The sequence below is a fragment of the Staurois parvus genome, unplaced genomic scaffold (genome assembly GCF_062004578.1).
Source record: "Staurois parvus isolate SC_StPar_1 unplaced genomic scaffold, SC_StPar_1.0 ptg000264l, whole genome shotgun sequence".
Taxonomy (NCBI): Eukaryota; Metazoa; Chordata; class Amphibia; order Anura; family Ranidae; genus Staurois; species Staurois parvus.
The window spans coordinates 7,765,778-7,787,670 of NW_028318060.1; the positions used below are offsets into that span (position 1 = coordinate 7,765,778).

Genomic DNA, 21,893 nt, shown 5'->3' on the forward strand with positions numbered 1-21,893 from the left:
TATATGTGTAAACATAAAGTAGAGTGCTATTACTTCTACATTTGTGGCACCAGTGGTCAACCAGTGGTCAACCAGTGGTCAACTGCGTCAGTCATATCCTTGTGTGATAATCCTCTAACGGAATAATGGCTTGTATTTGTGCAATAATGACAGTAGGTAAAGGATTTTACAAACATATGTGGTATATGGTGTGACATGAAGCTGTTTTCTGTGCCGGTCCCTAAAGATTATGCAGTTTTATAAACATTAATATGTTTGTATTCTGGGCTGGTGGCTGTGATTCAGTATTGTGAAAGCCTTTACCAAAACTATGCACATAGAAACAATTTCTGAGGTCATATGACTTATAACTGTATTTCAGTAACACTAATTAAGTTGGCATATGGAGTCCAATGTTAAGGAAAAAGGCACCTTCCCAGCAAGCAAATTGTGCAGGATCATTTATGTCTACTTAATATAGGATACTGCAGTTTCCAGCCGTGCGTTAGTAAATATCCATATTTTTTTCAGTCTATAGTCAGAAAGTGAATTAACTAAACATTAGTCTGCCAATTTTCAACATCTACATTTAGGTCACCTACAGTCAAACACCGATTCCCTTTTGTTATTTTGTTATGTAATCTGACATTCTTTCCTCGATGACTTTATTAAAATACTTATGTTGTAATTATAATGTTAGGAGAGATAGATCATTATCAAATCATTAATAGAAAAAAAATTGCCTTAATAAACAGATTTTTTAAAAAAATGTTTGTATAAAATCAATTTTTTTTTAAACCTGTGAGTTTTGTATATAGCGAAGGGACAAGTCATTTTTATATTCTGTTAGTTTGTATAAATTGCAAAGTTACCAACACTTGCATGAATTCATTTTCTACACCAACATGCTGGTACTATAATTATTAGAACTTCTTAAAGGGTACCTGTCACCAAGGAAAGAGCCTTTTGACATGCTGGTTTTTACTAACTAAAAAGCAGCATGTTTTTACCAAATCTGTCAGTATCTTTATATTACAATGCAATTTGGTCTTGCTACAGATAATTTTAATAGTTTTATGTCTATTTATCTGTCTTGCTACAGAACATTGTCCAGTGCTTGTGACTCTACTGAACATTATATAAAAATTCAGATTTGAAATAAAAGGCACCATAGCAACTGATTTTCTGGTGCTGAATATTCTCACTAGGCTTTGTGAGTTTAAACTTCAAATTTAGTTGTTGATTATTTGTAGCCTCTTCACATGTGACAGGTTCACTTTAATGCTTGAGCATTTGCGTTAGCAAAGTTCCTTTATAAAATGATGACATCCACAAAAGCAAAAGGTCAATAGCACCATGTATTATGTATGTGCATGTCTTGTACTACTTATTTAGCATGCTCTTGCTGTTGTCTTTAAACACTCATGCTTACACTGTGTCATTTCATGTAGTTTAGCAAGTTTGAAGTCCATTGCAATTATCTTATGTTTTCTGTTATATAAAAATACTCAGATGTTACTCAGAAACATTGACCTAATGTGTAGAAAAACATGCCAGAATGTGGCACCAGTTATTGCAGCGTTTAAAATTATAACTTAGATAAAGCTTTGTTTATTGAACTTCTTTTCTGATATGTTTAAAAGGAAAACTGCAACTAAAAAGTATCTAACAGCATGGCCATTTGCATGTGAAGTCTAAGAAATTCATGGGGTTTAAATGAGTTATTTCCCAATCAGACTTGGACCAAAGGAAGTGCAAACTTTGACTGGTTCATTTAATCATTGTATCTTTTATTTGAATTATTGTTGTGGTTTTCCTTTACTGTACATTTTCGAATTTTCATATAAATTAGCCATAGTATTTTGTGTTTTCTTAGAGTTTATAGTATTATTATTGTGTTTCTCATTTGTCTTTTTTGTAGCATGTATTGTCTAATGTATACTCTGCTGATTTCTTTCTTTTTATTTCTCATCATCCTATGCATTAAATCATTGAAGAACCAGAGCGTTATAGTTCATCTTCAACAGGTAAATATCAACCACTCTTGAATACCTTCAAGTTCAGTGCTCTGCAAAATAGAAACATCCAAAGAATCATTTTTCATTTTTTGCATTTAGTTATAAACAAAGGGGTTTATTCATTTGATCAAACGTCTTATCTTTGTTTAGTAAACAACACACAAATACCCAAAGCAAAACTTTATTATATGACCCATAACTCTAAATTGACTGTTAAAGCTGAACTCAAATCAAACAGCCAAATACATAGATGAAATACACAGAAGAGGACTGCTTTACCTACAAAAGGATTTGTATTTTTTTTCCATCCAGTCCTGATAATTTCATAGTATTACCACCCAACACAGTCTTCTCTGAAAGCATAGGGGACCTGATATTTCCATGCTGCAGGTAAAGTGGTAGAAAAGCCTTTGTAACAATGTAAAAAAATGGCCCATAATGTTTATGTCATAATCTTCTAGTATGCACTGCATACTAGTACATTATGGCAAACTTCCCTTCTAATGTAGCCCTCCAGTGCAGCACTGTCACAGCTTCTCCGGTGCTTCCATCTTCCCCTGGTCTTCTTTCAGAGTTTCATATCTTCGGCCACTTGAATGTCTGGGCCAAGGTGATGTCACTCCCATGCATGTGGTCTGAGCTGTGCATGTGTGGCTCAGATCACATTACAAACTGACAGACAGGAGGGTATTTATAACAGGATCTGTTATGTTTTAAAAAACCTGCCTGTCAGCAGATTTTGCAGTTCTTCAATTTACTACCACTTTAAGTAAACCCAGACTGGCAAGCTGTCATTCTGCTCTCTCCTCCCAAGAACATGTCCCTGTTAGCACATTAGCACTGCAGTGATGCTTCTCCTCCATCCTAGTTTTAGCTCTGCTATACAGAGACTACAAGAGGCTGAAACCAGATCATATTCAGGTGCTTATGCTGTTGGTATTTAACCGCCTCCCGCCCGCCATATAGTAATATGACGGACGCAAGGCGGTTCTCTCGTCCTCCTATTCTCACCGCTCATGCGTGGCTCCGGGAGCGCGCAGCGCGGTGATCGGTGGTGCGCTGTGTCCCTCGGACTCAGCGGATCACCGATCACGTAAAGAGCCGAAGATGTCGGCTCGGTCATGTGATCAGCTGTGTCCAATCACAGCTGATCACATGTAAACAGGGAAATGCTGGTTATCGGCATTTCTGTCCTCATGAGCTGTCACGCTGACAGCTCGTGAGGAGAGGAGAGCCGGTAATCGGCATTCCTCGGTGGGCACATCTACACAGATCATCAGAGCACTGATGATCAGTGTGCCCTGGTGATCTGTGTAGCCCCAGCAGCGCCACCTGTGAGTGTCCATCAGTGCCAACTCTGTGCTCATCCATGCTACCTGCCAGTGCCAATTAGTGCCACATCAGTGCTACATTTCAGTGCCACATATCAGTGCCCATCTGAGATGCTTTTCAGTGTCACCCATCAGTGCCAGTCAGTGCCACCTATCAATGCCAGTCAGTGCTGGCAATCAGTGCCACCTATCAGTGCTAGTCAGTGCTGCCTATCAGTGCCAGTCAGTGACGCCTATCAGTGTGCATCAGTGTCGCCTATCAGTGCCCGTGAGTGCCACCTATCAGTGCCAGTCAGCGCCGCCTATCAGTGCCATATATGAGTGCTGCCTTTCAGTGCCCATCAGTGATGTCTGTCAATGCCCATCAGTGCCACCTACCAGTGCCTCCTCGTCAGTGCCCATCACTGCAGCCTATCAGTGCCCATCACTGCAGCCTCATTAGCGCACATCAGTGAAGGAGAAAAATCACTTATTTACAAAATTTTATAACAAAAACTAAGAAAAAACTTTTTTTCCCCCCAAAATTTTCAGTGGTTTTTGGTTTGTTTAAGAAAAAATAAAAAACCCAGAGGTGACTAAATACCACCAAAATAAAGCGCTATCTGTCACAAAAAAAATGATACAAATTTCATATGGGTACAGTGTTGCATGACCACGCAATTGTCATTCAAAGTGCAACAGCGCTGAAAGCTGGAAGTTGGCCTGGGCAGGAAGGGGGTATAAGTGCCCTGTAGGTTAGTGGTTAAAGTAGAAAATATAACTATAAAATCCTCATCTTTTAAATGATAGCTTCCGACTACATTTTGGAATAAATTGCAAATACTGATCGTGTTTACCTTTACTCAAATACAGTATGTAAATGTATGTGTCATGTCTTTCTTTGCGTTTCGGGGGACTGCAAAGGTCTGGTTTCTCTGTGTAAATGAGCAGCTGCTGCGTGTGACCTCTCTCCCCAGCTAGCAGTGAGGTCACCGGAGAGTGACCTTACTGCTCTATGTGATTCTGCCCCGTTATCAGCCTTCTACATTTACACAGAGGAGCTGGACCACATAGAAAAATATGACCAAAAAGTATTCGCACTGTGATTTATGCTAAAATATATGCAGTAAGCAATAGAAAGACAGCATTTAAAAGGTGAGATATTGTATAGCCTTAACTTGTCCCTAATAAAAAATGCATTAATAATGTATCAATTAATATATTTTTTCCGTTTTATAACTGCTTGGCATTCAATTCACATTTAATAATAATTTAAAATTTAGCCTTGCAAATTTAATATAGAATTATAGGAATAGAGAAAGGTAGTGTAGCTTAGCAAATAACAAAGCTCAATAAGAAGACTTCCCACAGTTAGATCATTTTACCATGCAAATAAGTTCAGTTTTAAAATAGGTTCTTAGGTTCACCCTGCCTGCACTTACTTTTCACCTATCACTATTCTGAACAGCCTCACTGAACAATCAGGAGAAGTAGGAGGGACTGGGCCAAAGCAACAAAAATAAAGTAACCAAGCAAGGTATATGCACAGATCCACTGAATTAATTAATTAATTAATTAAATTAATTAAATTAATTAAATTAATTAATACAATTTCCTTCTAGCAGTTTAGTTCTTTAAATTGTATGTCTAGCCAAAACGTTTTTTGTTTGTTTTAATCTTGGATGAAGAGTCAAAGCGTTAGACCCCTGTTTTGTTTTTTTGTAGCTATCTTTGCTGATAACATTTCCCCTCTCTTACTATATTGCTGACAATTTGTTTTGTCGGAAAGTACATAAGGGGAATTCTCCAACAGCAACACAGAAAAAAACACTCTTTTAGTAGCATAGGAAAGGCAACAACCACCATTCACCGGTTGCAAATTTTCCCTCTCTTGGCACCTTTGAATGGCACCTCAGCATGCAAGTAGAGATCACTGGAGTCTACATCAGTGATTTCCAGCTTCCAGGGAAATCTGCGAGGTATGGTATGTCCATAATAAATATTAAAAATGTGTTGTGCTATCACTTTAAATTTACAATCCAAATACAATGCATATATACCTCAACTCAAAACAGGTGTTCAAAAAGTGACAAAGGCAAAAGAAAAAGATTTATTTGTAAACATGCGTAAATAGTGAAAACAGTAGTGAAAAAGTACAATTTGCATTAGTTACAATCAAATGCAGTGAACAGGCATATATGAAAACTTGCTTCACTGTGCTCCCAGCCACTTATGACGTCAATTCTCACAAAACGTGCCAGGCAGAGCATACAATTTGTACAATAGAAATAGACGAGCGCTGGGTGAATAATAATGTAAAAATAGCTGCCGGCATACACAGGTAAGCTGCTAAGACCTAAAAATCACATTTGTATATAAAATTATGCAGCGCTAAAAGAAGATGAGTAATCATAAATAGTCCATGACTAAAATTGACATAAAGCAAAGTCTCAATGACATAGAAGGTGTTGAACACCAAAGGGGTAGACCCCAATCTCAGGTGTGTGACACAGAAGGTGTATAAAGTGACATAAGTGATACAGTAGATGGAACTTGTGATAAAAAAATCTGTGACTCCTGTGGTGTGAGAATGGATGTGGATTGCACTAACCAGATAGCACAATCGCTTGTGCATGGAGTATATAAGACCTACTCCTGGCTCTCTGGATCTGGAACACTGCAGACGGATGAAGTCATCAGGGCAGCAACCACCAGGTGTCATACATCCGGGTAAAGTAACCAGCCTCCAGATATGCCGATAACAGCCACCAGTGGAATCATGTACATTGGCATGGGTCAGGAACACAGAAATCACCTTCAAAGAGTGGGAATCGAAAGAAAAAACGAGCCCAAGCAGAAAGCCTCCAATGGTGTAGTATTTTTATTAGTCAAAACAAAGTATAAAAGATAAATCACACTTACGTAAAAATCCAAGATGGCCACCGGCCATCCATAAAGGCCATGCGGTGTGTACACAATACTTAGGGGCACCTCTCTAACGCGTTTCGTGTTCAGACACTTTATCAAAGGGAGACACACGCTGAATGGCGTAGCTTTTCATAGTGGAAGGGTATGATCAGCTGCATTACACACAGGTTCTGTGATTTTCACTATTGTTTTCACTATTTATGATTGTTTACAAAATGTTTTTTTCTTTTGCACTTGTCACTTTTTTGCACTTTTTTTGAGTTGAAGAATATATGCATTGCATTTGGCTTGTCAATTTAAAGTGATAGCACAACACATTTTTCATACTTATTATTGTTTAATATCTATTTGTGTATATTTTGTGGGTGCTGCTGTCTGCTTTTACTAGTTATCAATTTAATTTGATTATAATTAACAGTTCAGAGTCTACTCGAATTTCGGAATGATATATCCATACTTACGTTGGTCCAAGGTGAACCAATGTAGCAATGTATTAAATAGCTATACTTTAAATTCCTCTTAAAACCTCTTACTTTTAATAAACCAGTCTCGTGTCAGCTCCCTACGTTGTCGTAGTTGCAGCTGATACTACAGAAACTACAGATATGACAGGATATATGTATTTCAAGACATTCTGTGATTGAAGGAGAGAGATCGAGATAATCAACTGTACCTCCTTGCTTCACAGAACGCCTTGCATTTTGTGAAAAGAATGCAAGGCTTTTTCTTAATGGTGCACAAGCCACAGCTGCTTAGTAGTGTTGGGCTTTATGTTCGAGTCTAAGGTAAGTTCAACTCAAACATTGGCCGTTCATGTGTTCGCTGAACACATGAACAGTAAGGGCATTTGGCGGGCTATTCGCCTGCCGCACCCCACAATGCACTGTGCCCTGACAGTGCATTGTGATTGGCCAAAGCAATGCACCAGACCATAGGTCAGGTGCAATGCTTTGGCCAATCACAGCGCGTGATCACGACACAAGGGGGCGGGGGTCCCAGCCCCCTTGTGACGTCATCACAGTATTTAAGAACTGTCATCACGGTGCAGCTGTCAGAAAGTAGGAGCCAGCATTGAGAGAGGAGCGTGTTTTTTTTTTCTTTTTTGGGGTCGGTGGTGGTGGTGGCGGGCATCATGATTGATGTGGGATCTACTTCAGAGGACTTTTTTTTTTTTGTTTTTATTAAAGGACTTGTCAAAGACTATCTCCTCTAATTTTAAACTACACTTTTTTTTTGTGAATGAGTAGCGGTACCATGTGCTGCATACTCATTCACATGGGGGTATCTGGCGGCCCCTTGTTAAAGGGGGCTTCCAGATTCCAATAAGCCCCCTGTCCGCAGACTCCCACAACCACCAGCCAGGGTTGTGGGGAAGAGGCCCTGTCCTCATCAACATTGGGACAAGGGGTGCTATGGTACTTTGGGAGGGGCCCTGCCCCAAAGCACCCCCCCGTCCATGTTGAGGGCATGTTTCCTGGTATGGTTCAGGAGGGGGGAGCACTCACTCATCCCCCATAGCACTCAGAGTGGGGAGGGGGCAGGATAGCTGGCTGGAGACCCGAGAAGAGGCGGATTGGGGCTGCTGTGTGCAAAACCATTGCACAGAGCAAGTAAGTATCCCATGAGGGAACTTACTAAAACTGGAGTTTACAAAATCTGGTGCAGCTCTCCATAAAAACTTCAAGGTTCTGTTGTTAGAGCGTAATTGAACAAGCTGAATTTAAAAGCTGATTGGCTACCATGCACATCTGCACCAGATTCTGGGTGCTCCAGTTTTAGTACATATCCTTCCATGTTCATTAATTTAAAAAATGTCCCTTTACGATCACTTTAAGTATACATTTCATTCAATTTCCTGTTAATATTTGTCTCTTAGTTTGAGCAAATACTATTAGATCCAGCAGCAGGTTATTGTGAAGTTTAGGTGTTGCTTTAGTTGATGGTGTAAGAGCTCTTGTACACAGGCTGGCTGAGCCCGTTCAGCATAACTGCCATTGTGTTTCTTCTGACCGGCAGCCCAGGTGCAGCGTAACAGTCTGTTTGCACTTTTTACCTCCACAGCTCAATGTTTCAAAAAATCAAATACTAAAAACCTGACATCTGTACTCTGGTCAGGTCAGAACATTTTCTTCTATGAGAAAGAATGCAAGTTCCAAATATTGTTGGCAACTTTAAATAACATTCCACTTATCACTAATTTACTGAACCCAGTAATTATCAAATATATCAATAATATTGTGTTTACTTTTGCATATAATAAAAAATACTTTTACAAGAGATTTTAAAGTGTGCCACATCTACAGTTGCAAGAAAAAGTATGCGAATCCCTTGGGATTACATGGAGTTTTGCATGAATTGGGCATAAAATGTACTCTGAACGTCATCTAAGTCACAACAATAGAAGAACACAGTCTGCTGAACATAATACTACACAAACATTAGATGTTGCCATGGTTTAATTGCACATAACATGTAAACATTCACAGTGCAGGGAGGAAAAAGTATGTGAGGCCCTAGCTTAATGACTTCTCCCAGAGCTAATTGGAGCCAGGAGTGAGCCAAGCTTGACTCCAATCAGTGTGATGATATTGGATGTGTTGCTGACAGCTGTCCTGTCCTTAAAAAACACACACCTGTTTTGGGTTTACTGGTTTCAAGAAGCACTGTCTGATGTGAACCATGCCTCGCAGAAAAGAGCTCTCAGAAGACCTACGATCAAGAATTGTTGACTTCCATGAAGCTGGAAAGCATTACAAAAGTATCTCCAAAAGCCTTGATGTTCATGTGTCCACGGTAAGACAGACTGTCTACAAATGGAGAAAGTTTAGCACTGTTGCTACTCTCCCTAGGCATGGTCGTCCTGTAAAAATGACTGCAAGAGCACAGCGCAGAATGCTGCATGAGGTAAAGAAGAATCCCAGAGTGTCAGCTAAAGACCTACAGAAATCTCTGGCACATGCTAACATTTTTGTTGACACATCTACAATAAGGAAAACATTAAACAAGAATGGAGTACATTGGAGGACACCACTGAGGAAGCCATTGCTGTCCAAAAAGAATATTGCAGCACGTTTGAAGTTTGCAAAAGAGCACCTGGATGTTCCACAGCACTACTGGCAAAATATACTGTGGACAGATGAAACCAAGATTAAGTTGTTTGGGAAGAACACACAACACTATGTGTGGAGAAAAAAAGGCACAGCACACCAACATCAAAACCTCATCCCCACTGTAAAACATGGCGGAGGGAGCATCATGGTTTGGGTCTGCTTTGCTGCCTCAGGGCCTGGACAGATTGTTGTCATTGATGGGAAAATGAATTATAGAGTTTATCAAGACATTTTGCAGGAAAACGTAGGACCATCTGTCCGCCAACTGAAGCTCCGCAGAGGATGGGTGATGCAACAGGACAATGACCCAAAGCATACAAGTAATTCGGCAAAACAATGGCTACAACAGCACAGAATACGCCTTCTGGAGTGGCCCAGTCAGAGTCCTGACCTCAACCCGATTGAAATGCTGTGGCATGACCTTAAGAGAGCGATTCACACCAGACATCCCAAGAATATTGCTACACTGAAATAGTTTTGTGAAGAGGAGTGGTCCAGAATTACTCCAGATCGTTGTGCAGGTCTGATCTGCAACTACAGGAAACGTTTGGTTGAGGTTATTGCTGCCAAAGAAGGGTCAACCAGTTATTAAGTCCAAAGGTTCACATACTTTTTCCTCCCTGCACTGTGAATGTTTACATGTTATGTGCAATGAAACCATGGCAACATCTAATGTTTGTGTAGTATTATGTTCAGCAGACTGTGTTCTTCTATTGTTGTGACTTAGATGACGTTCAGAGCACATTTTATGCCCAATTCATGCAAAACTCCACGTAATCCCAAGGGGTTCACATACTTTTTCTTGCAACTGTAGTGTGTACTGTGGGAGACCAAATATAGTGAATGCAAGGTCCTGGGTTTAGTAACACTTTAAAGGAGTTCTATGGTCACAATGTACACATTCATTATATAACATCAGCAATGTAAAAGCAATACAAAAATAGTTGTATTTGGCAATCCAATACAAGTTTACTTGAAGAAACTCCTTTGAGTGCTGCCTGTCTGCAATACTTGAATTACCTATGAGGACATTAAATTTAAAACATGTTAGAATAGTCACATGATCCCGTTTCTATCCAAAATTGAGTTGAATTCAGGATAAATTAATTCAAGATGGCATACGGCTCTAAAACACTGGGTACATGCATTAGTCTAATGCAGAAAGAGATGCTTTGATTAATCCAACCATTGCACTTCAGTGTCAACATTTGTGAAACATGAATGGTCACAGCAAAGCACAGTGAGAATTTGCTTCACTTTGAAGGATCTGGTGAGCTGGAAAGCTACCCAAGATTGTTTATTCTTCTCTACTGATCTAACAAACGTAAACTGGAATTTTAGGTTGCTTGCAACATGGCATGGTCCTAAGGATGTGGTTGCAAAAGACCAGTTTATTGGCTGGCTTTAGTTACATATACCTTTTCTTCTGGGGCTGTATTCCACCAGTCTCTGATATTTTGCTGTCCAATAAGTCACTGGTAGACACTGTCACCAGTTCCAATCTTCATTCTCAAGCTGAAATAGCATATTTGTTAAAACCAAAATAACATCCATTTTACATATCCAAGCTGCAATATGTGAACTTTTACACTATTTGTTTAATAAGCTTTTATTTTTGTAAGTCAATTTTGTGGCACCTTATCAAGTCACAATAAAACTATGTTTGACTAAAAAAGATATAATGACATATTCAGTAACATTGTAACTTTTAAGCAAATAGCCGCTGTGGCATAGGTATACCTGTGTGAATTAAGTGAGCTCTTGACTGTATCTGGACATGATTAAATATAAAAAATACATAATCAGACAAAGTCAAGAGCCATTGTTGTAACCTGACCTGTTTAGTGGACTAGTTATGATGCTATCACCAAGGGGTTGATTTACTAAAAGAGATTGTTAATTTTGCAAGATCATTTTCTCCAGAGCTTACTGAATGAATTGAAGCTCTGCTTACTTCAATCATCCAAAAATTATGTTTTTTTTTATTTTCCTTGTGTATTCTTTGCAAAGTGAAATTTCACCACCTTCACTTATGCCAATTGCAATAAAAAGTGCACAGCTTATTTGTGTTTAGTAAATCTACCCCCATGTCTTAATGCAAAATGTACTTTCTGTATGTCTTTGTAAGTCCTTAAAAAGAGCAATAATGGTAAACAATTTGGTGACCTTGCCTTCAGCATTTAATCTTTCTGGACCAGATTCTGATTGGTGGTGTAAGAGTTCCTGCCACAGTTTCAAAGAAAGGTTAAATCAAGATTTGTTTCCTTGAATACTGAATAAAGTCTTAATGTTTTATTAGGATGCTTTCAATTTTTTAAACCTTCAAGGAGCTCATTGTTTAGCACAGGTTTTCACTACTGCAAGGTCGTATTCACACAGCTCACATGCTTCATTTTAGTGTGAAGGCAACTCAGCATCTTTGTATAATTAATTCTTGAAAGACAACACTGACTCTATTGTAGCCATGTGTTCAATTTAATTTTTTTATATACTAAGAAGATTCGACTTCAAATTAGCTTTATGGAAGCTGTCCATTCACCAACTTGCAGTTTAAGCGCTTTCCACCCACCTTTGTTTAACAGCAAACACCTTTACATTAGGTTTTCTCTTGCAGCAGTTTCAGCATCACACAGAATACAAACCACAATACAGCTATTTGGTTGGTTGGCTATTTAAAATGCATAGCAAAATAGTTGGCTATTTGGACAACAAAGTTTATCAGTCTGCTTCAGCATAGATTCAGTCTTTGGGTCCAGGTTAAGGCCTGGTCAAAATGCCTCTGTTTGGGGCTAGGACAGACATTCTCCTAGTGTTACACACACGCTGCTCCTGCAAAAGTTGGTCTCCTGGTAAGGGATCACTACCTGCCTAGCCTGATTCCTTTTTTTGGGTTTACATCTACCTGACTCCGGTGAGCCCTACACCTGAAAAGGCACTCTTTCCCTGTCAAATCCCTGTCTGACTCTAACAATGCATTAAATGGTTTTTTCTAGTAATTTAAATGCTCAAAGTTTGTTGAAAATACAGAATTGTATGGAGTAGGAGATGAAATTCTCATCCTACCTATCTAAAGGAGAGCAGATAGTTAGGAAGAGAAGCAGGAAAGAGCAGATTTTTGGAGGTCAAGGAAGTAAAGTTTTTTTAGTAGGTGCAGATGGCCAACTGTATCAAAGGCAGGCGTTAGGTCTAATAGTATTGGTATGGGGTTGTGGCCAATGGTTTTGACAGTTAGGTTGTTAGTGAGCCTTAGTAGGACAGTTTATGTAGAGCATAGCAAAATCAGGCATTCTAGGTTATAGATAAATGGGAGCAAAGAGATGGATCTCAATTTTATCAGACTGGTGGGGTCCAGTGACAGCTTTTAAAGTATGGGGGTAACTAGTGTATGTTTAAGAGAGAAGGGGGATGCTTCCAGTAGAGAGGGAGAGATTGAAGATGTGAGATAAAGAAAATAGAATAGAGTGGAAGGGTTACTGGAGTAGTTGTGGGGGAAAGGGGTTCAGGGGGCAGTTAGTTGAGGTGAGTGTCCAAGAGGAGCTTTGGCAGCCTCCTGTAGTAGAAGAATCAGAAAGTATTAAATGTGGTGGTAGACATTATATCCTAAGTGGAAGAGATATCTGGACAATTGAGGTCTCGTCAGGAAGTGCATATACCTTGTTGAAATGATTGTCTGGGGCAGTGAATGAATTAGAGAATGAATTAGTGTATGGAAGTAGTGGGGTATTAAGTAAAGAGGTAAAAACAGAGATACATTAATGAGGACTGGAAGAGAAGGTGTTAATGAGAGTGGTGAAATAGATCTGTTTGTAAAGTACAAAGTGAGGATTTATTACTTAGGAGAGCAGATTTATACAGGGTGAAGTCTTGCAGATATTTTGCTTTAGGCCATAATCACTCATGAGCATGACTATGTATTTAAGACTTCATGTGTCATCAGTATGCCAGTTTGAAGCAGACAGGGCTTAGTTCTGCATGTAGTGAGGTAAGTGTGTCAGGGATGAATACAAGTTGTTGGAGACAGGTCACGGGGCAGTATATGGGGGAGTTTTGTAGTAGTTTTTTTTATGTTTTTACAATTTTTAGCAGCCCTGTTTGGGAGGCTTTGGTGAAATATTAGGATGTTTAAACAGACTTTTGAGACAGGGAAAAGGACTGGGGACAAAGGGGATCCTCAGTCTTTTCTCTGTAGCCTCAGCTGTGCTGCAGATGAATGAACAGGAGTCACTCTATACAGAGACCCCTGTTCATTCCCAAATTGCAGCATAGTAAACAGCAGTTTGCTATGTTTCAGTGAAGACCTAGGGGAATTCCCCTTGGTCCCAGCTGCAGCTGGCAGAAGAGAGAGGAGGGGAATCTCACTAGCAGTGCTGCAGGGAAGGTGATCTGGGGGATCTCTTTTAAATTCTATCTCCCCAGAAGCAACTGAAGTTGGCGGGAGGGAATGGGGGTAAGCCTGCAATGCTATGGGGGAGCAGGGGGGGATATATACTGTGGGAGACCAGGGCAGGGAGGAACTATCCTCAAAGTCTGATCCCACTGTGGCTCCCCTGCAGTGGCAGAAGCCAGTGGGAGGGAGAGAAGGAGAAGCCAAATTCAGTGCATAGGGAGCCACAGAGGGATCACTTGTGTACAACCAGGACTGCCAATAAAGCAGTACAGCCATCCCTCCTGCTTGTCAAGTGCCCAGGCCCCCCAGTTGAACTGATTGCACCCATGCCCTGTACAGGAGGACCTGTGGTACCCCCTTATTGGCAGCACTGGGTATAGTATGGTGAGTGAGCATTGTCAGCCTAGCACAGGAAGTGTGTTAGAGGTTGGAATGGAGAGGTTAAAATGAAGGAGAAAAACTGAAAAAAAGAAAAATATTACACTTTGGGTTTGAATAGACTTTAAGCCTGTCTCAGACAGTGGGCCTAATTTATTAAAAGGAAATGTATGAGAACAGAGAGAAATCACTAAGAGGACATTTGGCACACTTCTCTTTCATGTTCACAAGAGTGCCCAGAGCTTCACACATGGAAACACGATCTTTTACCTGATCTGATAAAGTGTACACTGTGAGGGAGATTTACTAAAACTGTAGAGTGCAAAATTTGGTGAAGCCCTGCATAGAAACCATTCAGCTTCTACGTTTTATTGTCAAATCTTAATTGAACAAACTGAAGTTAGAAGCTGGTTGGCTACCATGCACAACTACACCAGATTCTGAGTGCTCCAAATTTAGTATATGTTCCCCTGTATGTTCTAGGCGTACTTTGAATCTCAATGTACGTTGTGCATTGAACTCTGACTTTGTTTTTGTGAAATATATCATGCTTGTGTGTATTAATATTCTGTTTAACCACTTGCCGACCGCAGATTGTCTAATGTTGGCTTCACTGCTGCCGGCCAGTTGTGGGAGGGTATCATATGACATCCTCCCAGAACGCACCCCAGGGGGCGCGCAGCTGACAACACAGCTGATCACGTGATGTGGCAAAAGGCCAATCACAGCGGCCTTTTACCACGTGATCAGCCGTGTCCAATGACACAGCAGATCACTGGTAAATGCAGTTGTCGGTTATTGGCTGTACATTCCTCACGCTGTCACAGCGTGAGGAAAGTACTGCCGATAACCGCCAATTGTCAGAGGAGGGATCGGCACCAATCATCAAGGCACTGATGATCAGTGCCCAGCAGTGCCACCCACCAGTGCTGCCCATCTGTGCCCAGCAGTGCTACCCACCTGTGCCCAGCAGTGCAACCCATCAGTGCTGTCCAGCAGTGCTACCCATCAGTGCCACCAGTCAGTGCCATCAGTCAATACCGCCCATCAGTGCTCATCATTGTTGCATATCAGTGCCAGCTCATCAGTACAGCCTATCCATGCTGCCTGTCAGTGCTGCCTATCAGTGCCCACCATTGTTGCATATTAGTGCCGCTTATCAGTGCTGATCAGTGCTGCTTATCAGTTCTGCCTCATCGACGCACATCAGTGAAGGAGAAAAATTACCTGTTTGCAAAATTTTATAATAGAAACAAAGAAAATTTTCTCTTTTCAATATTTTGGTCTTTTTTTGTTTATAGCGCAAAAAAATAAAACACCCAGCAGTGAGTACATACCACCAATAGAAAGCTCTATTTGTGTGAAAAAATTTATAAAAATTTCTTATGGGTGCAGTGTTGCATGACCGCACAATTGTCGCTCAACATGCGACAGCACTGAAAGCTGAAAATTGGGCTGGGCAGGAAGGAGGTATAAGTGCCTAGTAGGCAAGTGGTTAAAAAAATAATTGGACAAGCCCCATGATTGCTCACTAACGTATGTGCCAAAGGAATAGCTCCCAAAAAGCTCTCAAAGTGACACACTCTAGGAGCAAATAAAGCAGCGACACATGGACACTTGTCATTCATTAGCAAGCAGCATAGTTTGAAATCATGCATGCATGCTTATCATGGCTAAAATGTGCGGATATGTGCATGCGCACTGTGACATCCCTGCTAAGCATGCACTGCAGTTAGGTTCTTAATCTCATACCATTCCCTAATAAAATGTTAAAAGGCTAACAGCCCCACAAACTTAAACATTCTATTTTTGTTTTAGGTATACCATTACTTAGCTAATTTATGTTCCTACACTGGAGTTTGCACCACTTAGAAAACCAAATTTTTTTATGTAATTAGCCATATTTTGGCTGTCTTTTTTATTTGTCTTTATGAGCATCACTTGCGCATGGTAAATGCTGTAGAAGCACAACTGTATTGTATAGCATCTTTTGTGAGGCACAGGGTATGTACATATTGTTTAGTAAATCAGGCCCAATGTGAGTAGTGATCCCCACTCTCTATCAACAGTTAGGGGCATACCCTAAGGAGCTGAGATTTGTAGATTGTTGCTTTGTATTCATTGTTCTTTTAAATACAGAGACACTTGGTGCTGATAATATGATGCCAAGTATGTTTTTTGTGGTGTTTACTGCAGTGCTCTCTCAAGTAGGTCTTTTATATTAAAAATAAATTCCAATTTCTTATAGTACACATACTGCTGTGCTTTTGTACAATACTGCACATGTGTAAAGTTAACAATAGCCATTAAAGTTAAAGCATCCACGTAACGAACATTGATCCTACAAAAAGATTATTCCTAGATACAGTATCTCACAGAAGTGAGTCCACCCCTCACATTTTTGTAAATATTTTATTCGATCTTTTCATGTGACAACACTGTAGAAATGACACTTTGCTGCAATGTAAAGTAGTGAGTGTACAGCTTGTATAACAGTGTAAATTTGCTGTCCCCTCAAAATAAGTCAACACACAGCCATTAATGTCTAAACCTCTGACAACAAAAGTGAGTACACCCCTAAGTGAAAATGTCCAAATTGGGTCCAAATAGCCATTTTCCCTCCCCGGTGTCATGTGAATCGCTAGTGTTACAAGGTCTCAGGTGTGAATGTGGAGCAGGTGTGTTAAATTTGGTTTAACAGGACAGGTTCCACTCAGAACAGGCCTCACCATGGTCGACCAAAGAAGTTGAGTGCTTGTGCTGAGCATCATATCCAGAGGTTGTCTGGGAAATAGACGTATGAGGGCTGCCAGCATTTCTGCAGAGGTTGAAGGGGTGGGGGGTCAGCCTCTCAGTACTCAGACCATACGCCGCACACTGCATCAAATTGGTCTGCATGGTTGTCCATGTCCTGTGGTCTGATGAGACCAAGATAAACTTATTTGGTTCAGGTGGTCTCAAGTGTGTGTGGCGGCAACCAGGTGAGGGAGTACAAAGACAAGTGTGTCTTGCCTACAGTCAAGCATGGTGGTGGGAATGTCATGGTCTGGGGCTGCATGAGTGCTGCCGGCACTGGGGAGCTACAGTTCATTGAGGTAACCATGAATGCCAACATGTACTGTGACATACTGAAGCAGATACAATCCACTCCCTGTGGAACCTGAGCTGCAAAGCAGTATTCCAACATAATAACGACCCCAAACACACCTCCAAGATGACCAATGCCTTGCTAAAGAAGCTAAAGGTAAAGGTGATAGACTGGCCAAGCATGTCTCCAGACCTAAACCCTATTGAGCATCTGTGGGGCATCCTGAAATGGAAGATGGAGGAGCGCAGGGTCTGGAGGAGTAGAAGAGGACTCCAGTGGCAACATGTGAAGCTCTGGTCAACTCCATGCCCAAGAGGGTTAAGGCAGTGCTGGAAAATAATGGTGGCCACACTTTGGGCCCAATTTGGACATTTTCACTTAGGGGTGTACCCACTTTTGTTGCCAGCAGTTTAGACATTAATGGCTGTGTGCTGAGTTATTTTGAGGGGACAGCAAATTTACACTGTTATGCAAGCTGTACACTCACTACTTTACATTGTAGCAAAGTGTCACTTCTTCAGTGTTGTCACATGAAAAGATATAATAAAATATTTACAACAACGTGAGGGGTGTACTTACTTCCGGAAGATACTGTGTGTGTGTGTGTATATATATATATATATATATATATATATATATATATATCTATATCTATGTTAAAAGACCCAGGAGACTTAAGCCGGCCATAGGTGGATCAAATCTTTCCAGCTCAGCAGGGACCGACAGAGATTCAATCCATCTATGGGCAGGCTGGATGTACTACTGAAGTTGACCCAACAATCAACTTCTGTACAACCAGCCTGTCAAATTTGTTAAATGCAATTACTGCCTGTGGCTATAGCCGCTAGCAATAATCATTTGTGTTCTGCTGGCAGGGAAGGCTCCCTGCCTGGAAAACACAATAGCGCTGCTGGAGAGGTTACCAATCAACATTTACTGTGTTGATGGGAAAGTGAGTAATTTTCTTTCCTCTAACCCATGGTTGCAGGAAAGAAAATTGCATCATCTATGGCTTGCTTTAGTATGTAAAAGCATGAAGCTATCAATAACTACAGGTTGCTCCTATTTGAACAATGACACCTTTCAGGAAGCATGGCTATCCATAGTGATGGATAAACAATCCATCACAGACCTGATATTTTGCTTGAAAAGGATTGTGCAACACAACAACAACAGCAAGTAGAATGATTTGCTTGACATTGACTCAAATTTTTCCAGGACTGACTGTTTATTTTTTATGAAAACAATTATTTTTTAACCGAATTGCCTATTGAGGGATATAAATGAATGAAAAATACAATTCTTTCAGCCAAATGGCTCATTTAAAAAAAATATGTATTTCAGTATATGTATGTCCATTATACATGAGGATCAGAATGGTAATGATTAGTGTCAGTGAGCCTCAGATTTGCATAACTGGACTAATTAGCTGCAGCAGGCAAGCACGGTAGAGATACCAACCCTGCACTATCAGCAGTCCTATTTTGGCAGTTTTTAGTAACTGATTTAAAGTATTTTATAAACCTGAAACCATAAAATAGTTAGAAACTTTCGCACTGTTCTATTGCTGTTCCATTTCTCATTGGAACCTAAAGTGATGAAGAATCCAAAATGTTAGTTATTAAGGAACGGGGGCTGAGGGTAAATATGTTAATCAGGGCACCTGTGTTTTCAGTGGTCTAAGAGGGGATTTGCTGTCCCTTCATATTGTGTTTCTAGCACATAAAATACTTTGTGGTGCCACTTCTCCAGTTGTCCACTTCATCCAATTAAAGAACATCTTATACTATTTGAAATAATGGCGGTAGTACCAAGCGAGTGACCACTTTGGTTAGTATACAGAAGGGCAGCCACTTGGCACTTGATCGGGAATACTGCAGCTGTCACTGTTGTAGCTGTGCCTTCTACAGCAATTTGCAGCTTGCATAGCTTACTTCTCTAGCAGAATACAGAGCTAAAAAGGTAGGATCTTTAAAAAATCTTTCATACTTCTCCATGTTTTGCCATTAGATCTTAGTAATCACATGCCATCTGGGGCAATATTGAAATTTCTCACATACATGTTAAAATCTGCGTTTTTTTCTGAAGAATTACTTAGAATCCCCAAACATCAAATATTTTCTGAAAGCAAAGTCCCTTGAGAATAAAATTGTGGCTGATTACATTTTGTATGTCACATGATATTTGCGCAGCTGTTTATCAGAAGCAAATCAGGAAAAAATACACTTAAATTAATTTTAGTGCACACAAAAACCCCAAATGTTTTGGTAAAATATGAAAGATAATGTTGTGCCAAGTAAATAGATACCAAACGTGTCAAGATTTAAAAATGATTATGCCTGTGAAATGGCAACAAACTGTGGTACTTAAAATTATCCATACATGATTCTTTAAAGGCCTTTACAGGGTTATGGTTTAAAGTTAAATATGAACTTTGTTGCTTGAATAATTGCTGTCACTCTAACATTCGTGGCAATACCTCACATCTATGGTGCAAACACTTATATGCATGCCAGACCAAGGTGCGCACTTGCTTTTTCATATTAGCACAGGGAAAATGGGGTACTTTAATTTTTTTTTCATTTATTTTATTTTAATTTTTAAAACATTTCTTTATTTTTTTTTTTCATTCAACGTTATTACTATTTATTGCTACTATTTACTGCTTTGACAGTGACAGGTACTCTTTATGGAGAGTGGCTCAAACACATCACCAAAGCCAGACGTGACTAAATTTTAATCTCTTTTGGCTTCATTTGTCACAGAGGAGATTGAGGAATGGATGTTGCTTGATTTCCTCTGGATGCAGCTGGCCTAACCTCTTACAGTGGTCTAGTGCAATAGGAAAGCGCAAAATCAGTGGTGCCAGGAGGGGTGGCCCCTTCTGAGTCCTATAAAAGTGATCAGGCCACTGCAGAGCCACTTGGATCACTTTTACCTGAAAGCCGATTACTGGCTTAAAAATAAATTATACCAGGATCATGGTTGCAGCCATAACCACTTACTCCTGGGACAAGCATGGTTTGTTCCCAGAGGATGTCATATGATGTCCATCCGGAATGATGAAAGTCCCACCTGGCCGCCAAATTGCTATAGGTCAGGCGGGTTGTGGTTAAAGTTCCTATAGGCTCCATACATTCTAGCAATTTTTTAAGATGAAAAAATGCTGGGATAAACTCTGGATAAAAAGCGCTGGTAATAGTGTCTTAGTAGCATTTTAGTGGTGTTTAGAAGTGTTTAGGCGCATTAATGTTTTATTAGAATTTTTATATACATGTAGGAAAAAAAACCTAGAAAAAAGCTGTTCGTGGTTTAGTAGCGTTTAGGAACATTTAGGAGTGTTTAGCATTTTTTTGCTGGAAAAACACTCCGAAAAACTCTACAAAACGCTGAACCTTGAAAAACGCTACTAGCCTAAAATAGTGTGCATGGACACATAGGAAAACACTAGCTTCTGGGAGCAGAAAAAAAATATTTGTAGCCTTTAGGAGCTTAAAAAATCGCTAATGTGCATGGAGCCTTAAAGTGTATTTCCACTTTTGCAGCCAACATGTACTTTATATTTGTTACATGTTGTCATTTAAATAGTGTAACTTAAAAATTGCAGCTTACAGTTATAGAAGATCTTTATCCAGCACTGAAACATTGTACTTAGTTCTCCTAAGAAACATCTAAGTTGTGGGATTTTTTTCTTGTATGTATACTTTGTAAATGGGAACAAATAACAAATGTATAGTGGGGTTTTCTCAAATTTGACTGCAAAAATGGAAATTTATGGAGTGAAAAATGGAGTCTAACCTTTTTTTTCAGTGTGGTAAACAAGCAGTTTCAAAGAAAGCTGTCATTTCAGTGTCTTAAAAGAAATGTTTTTTTGTTTTTGTTTTTTTAATTTTGGGAAGCTAGACCTCTCATGCACCATTCTAGACAGTGCTAGAAGAGTTGAGAGGGACAAAGCAGGACTTCTGCATAATTTCCCTAATTTCTTACAGACAGAACAATGTACGTGCAATATAAAAATATGCGAGTGGAGCTGTGAGTAGAGCTAGGCTTGTATAGTGACTGATAGAGCTATTAAACTGGGTCAACATCAAAGCAGCTGGAGTAGCAGCAAGGTCGACAGAGATTTCACTGCAGAAACAGGAGCTTTGTCACTGTAACAAAGGGAGTGCCATTTAATGCTTCTACTGGCAGGATCAACTGTTTTTTAAAAATATTTCAGGGGGTACTAAGAAAAGCATAGAGCACAGTCTTATGGTATGGGCAGTGTACATCAGGCGTGTGATTTCATAGTTTGACCATAGTTCTACTTTAAAGCAACCCTGTCATAAAAAAGCCCCAATGAAGTGCACATGTGAAAGAAGAGTCTCACTACTTACTTCTCCCTCTGCCCCATCCCCAGGACATCACCCCATTCTGTAGAAATAGTTTTCTGAAGTCCATAGGGAAACCACCACTTCTGGAAGTGTTGATCTGCTGGGTTCCCTGTACCTCTCACTGCGGTCTTTTGGAGACCTCCATGTCACTGCTATCTTTTGTATTGTATGGAAGTCAGAGAGAGGAGCCAGTGAGAACTGTGAGGGACCCAGGGGATCAACACTCTCACAACTGTTGTTATCTTAATTGTACAGTACAGGACATCAGCAAATTAATCATACACCATAGGCTCATATCTTAGATCACTGGACACCGGCGAGC

General features: G+C 40.0%; 1 protein-coding gene across 24 annotated transcripts in view; it reads left to right on the plus strand.

Moving 5' to 3' along the window:
• Nucleotides 1-21,893, plus strand: part of RIMS1 (regulating synaptic membrane exocytosis 1) — a 438,679-nt gene that overhangs the window by 278,761 nt on the left and 138,025 nt on the right. For 11 of the 24 annotated variants that reach the window (XM_089681373.1, XM_089681347.1, XM_089681351.1 and 8 more), the window contains one exon: nucleotides 1,977-2,006. The exons of the other annotated variants lie outside the window; for them this stretch is intronic. In XM_089681373.1, coding sequence (XP_089537499.1) covers nucleotides 1,977-2,006 — 30 coding nt within the window. The remainder of the gene's footprint in view (nucleotides 1-1,976; nucleotides 2,007-21,893) is intronic. 24 annotated transcript variants of the gene reach the window in all.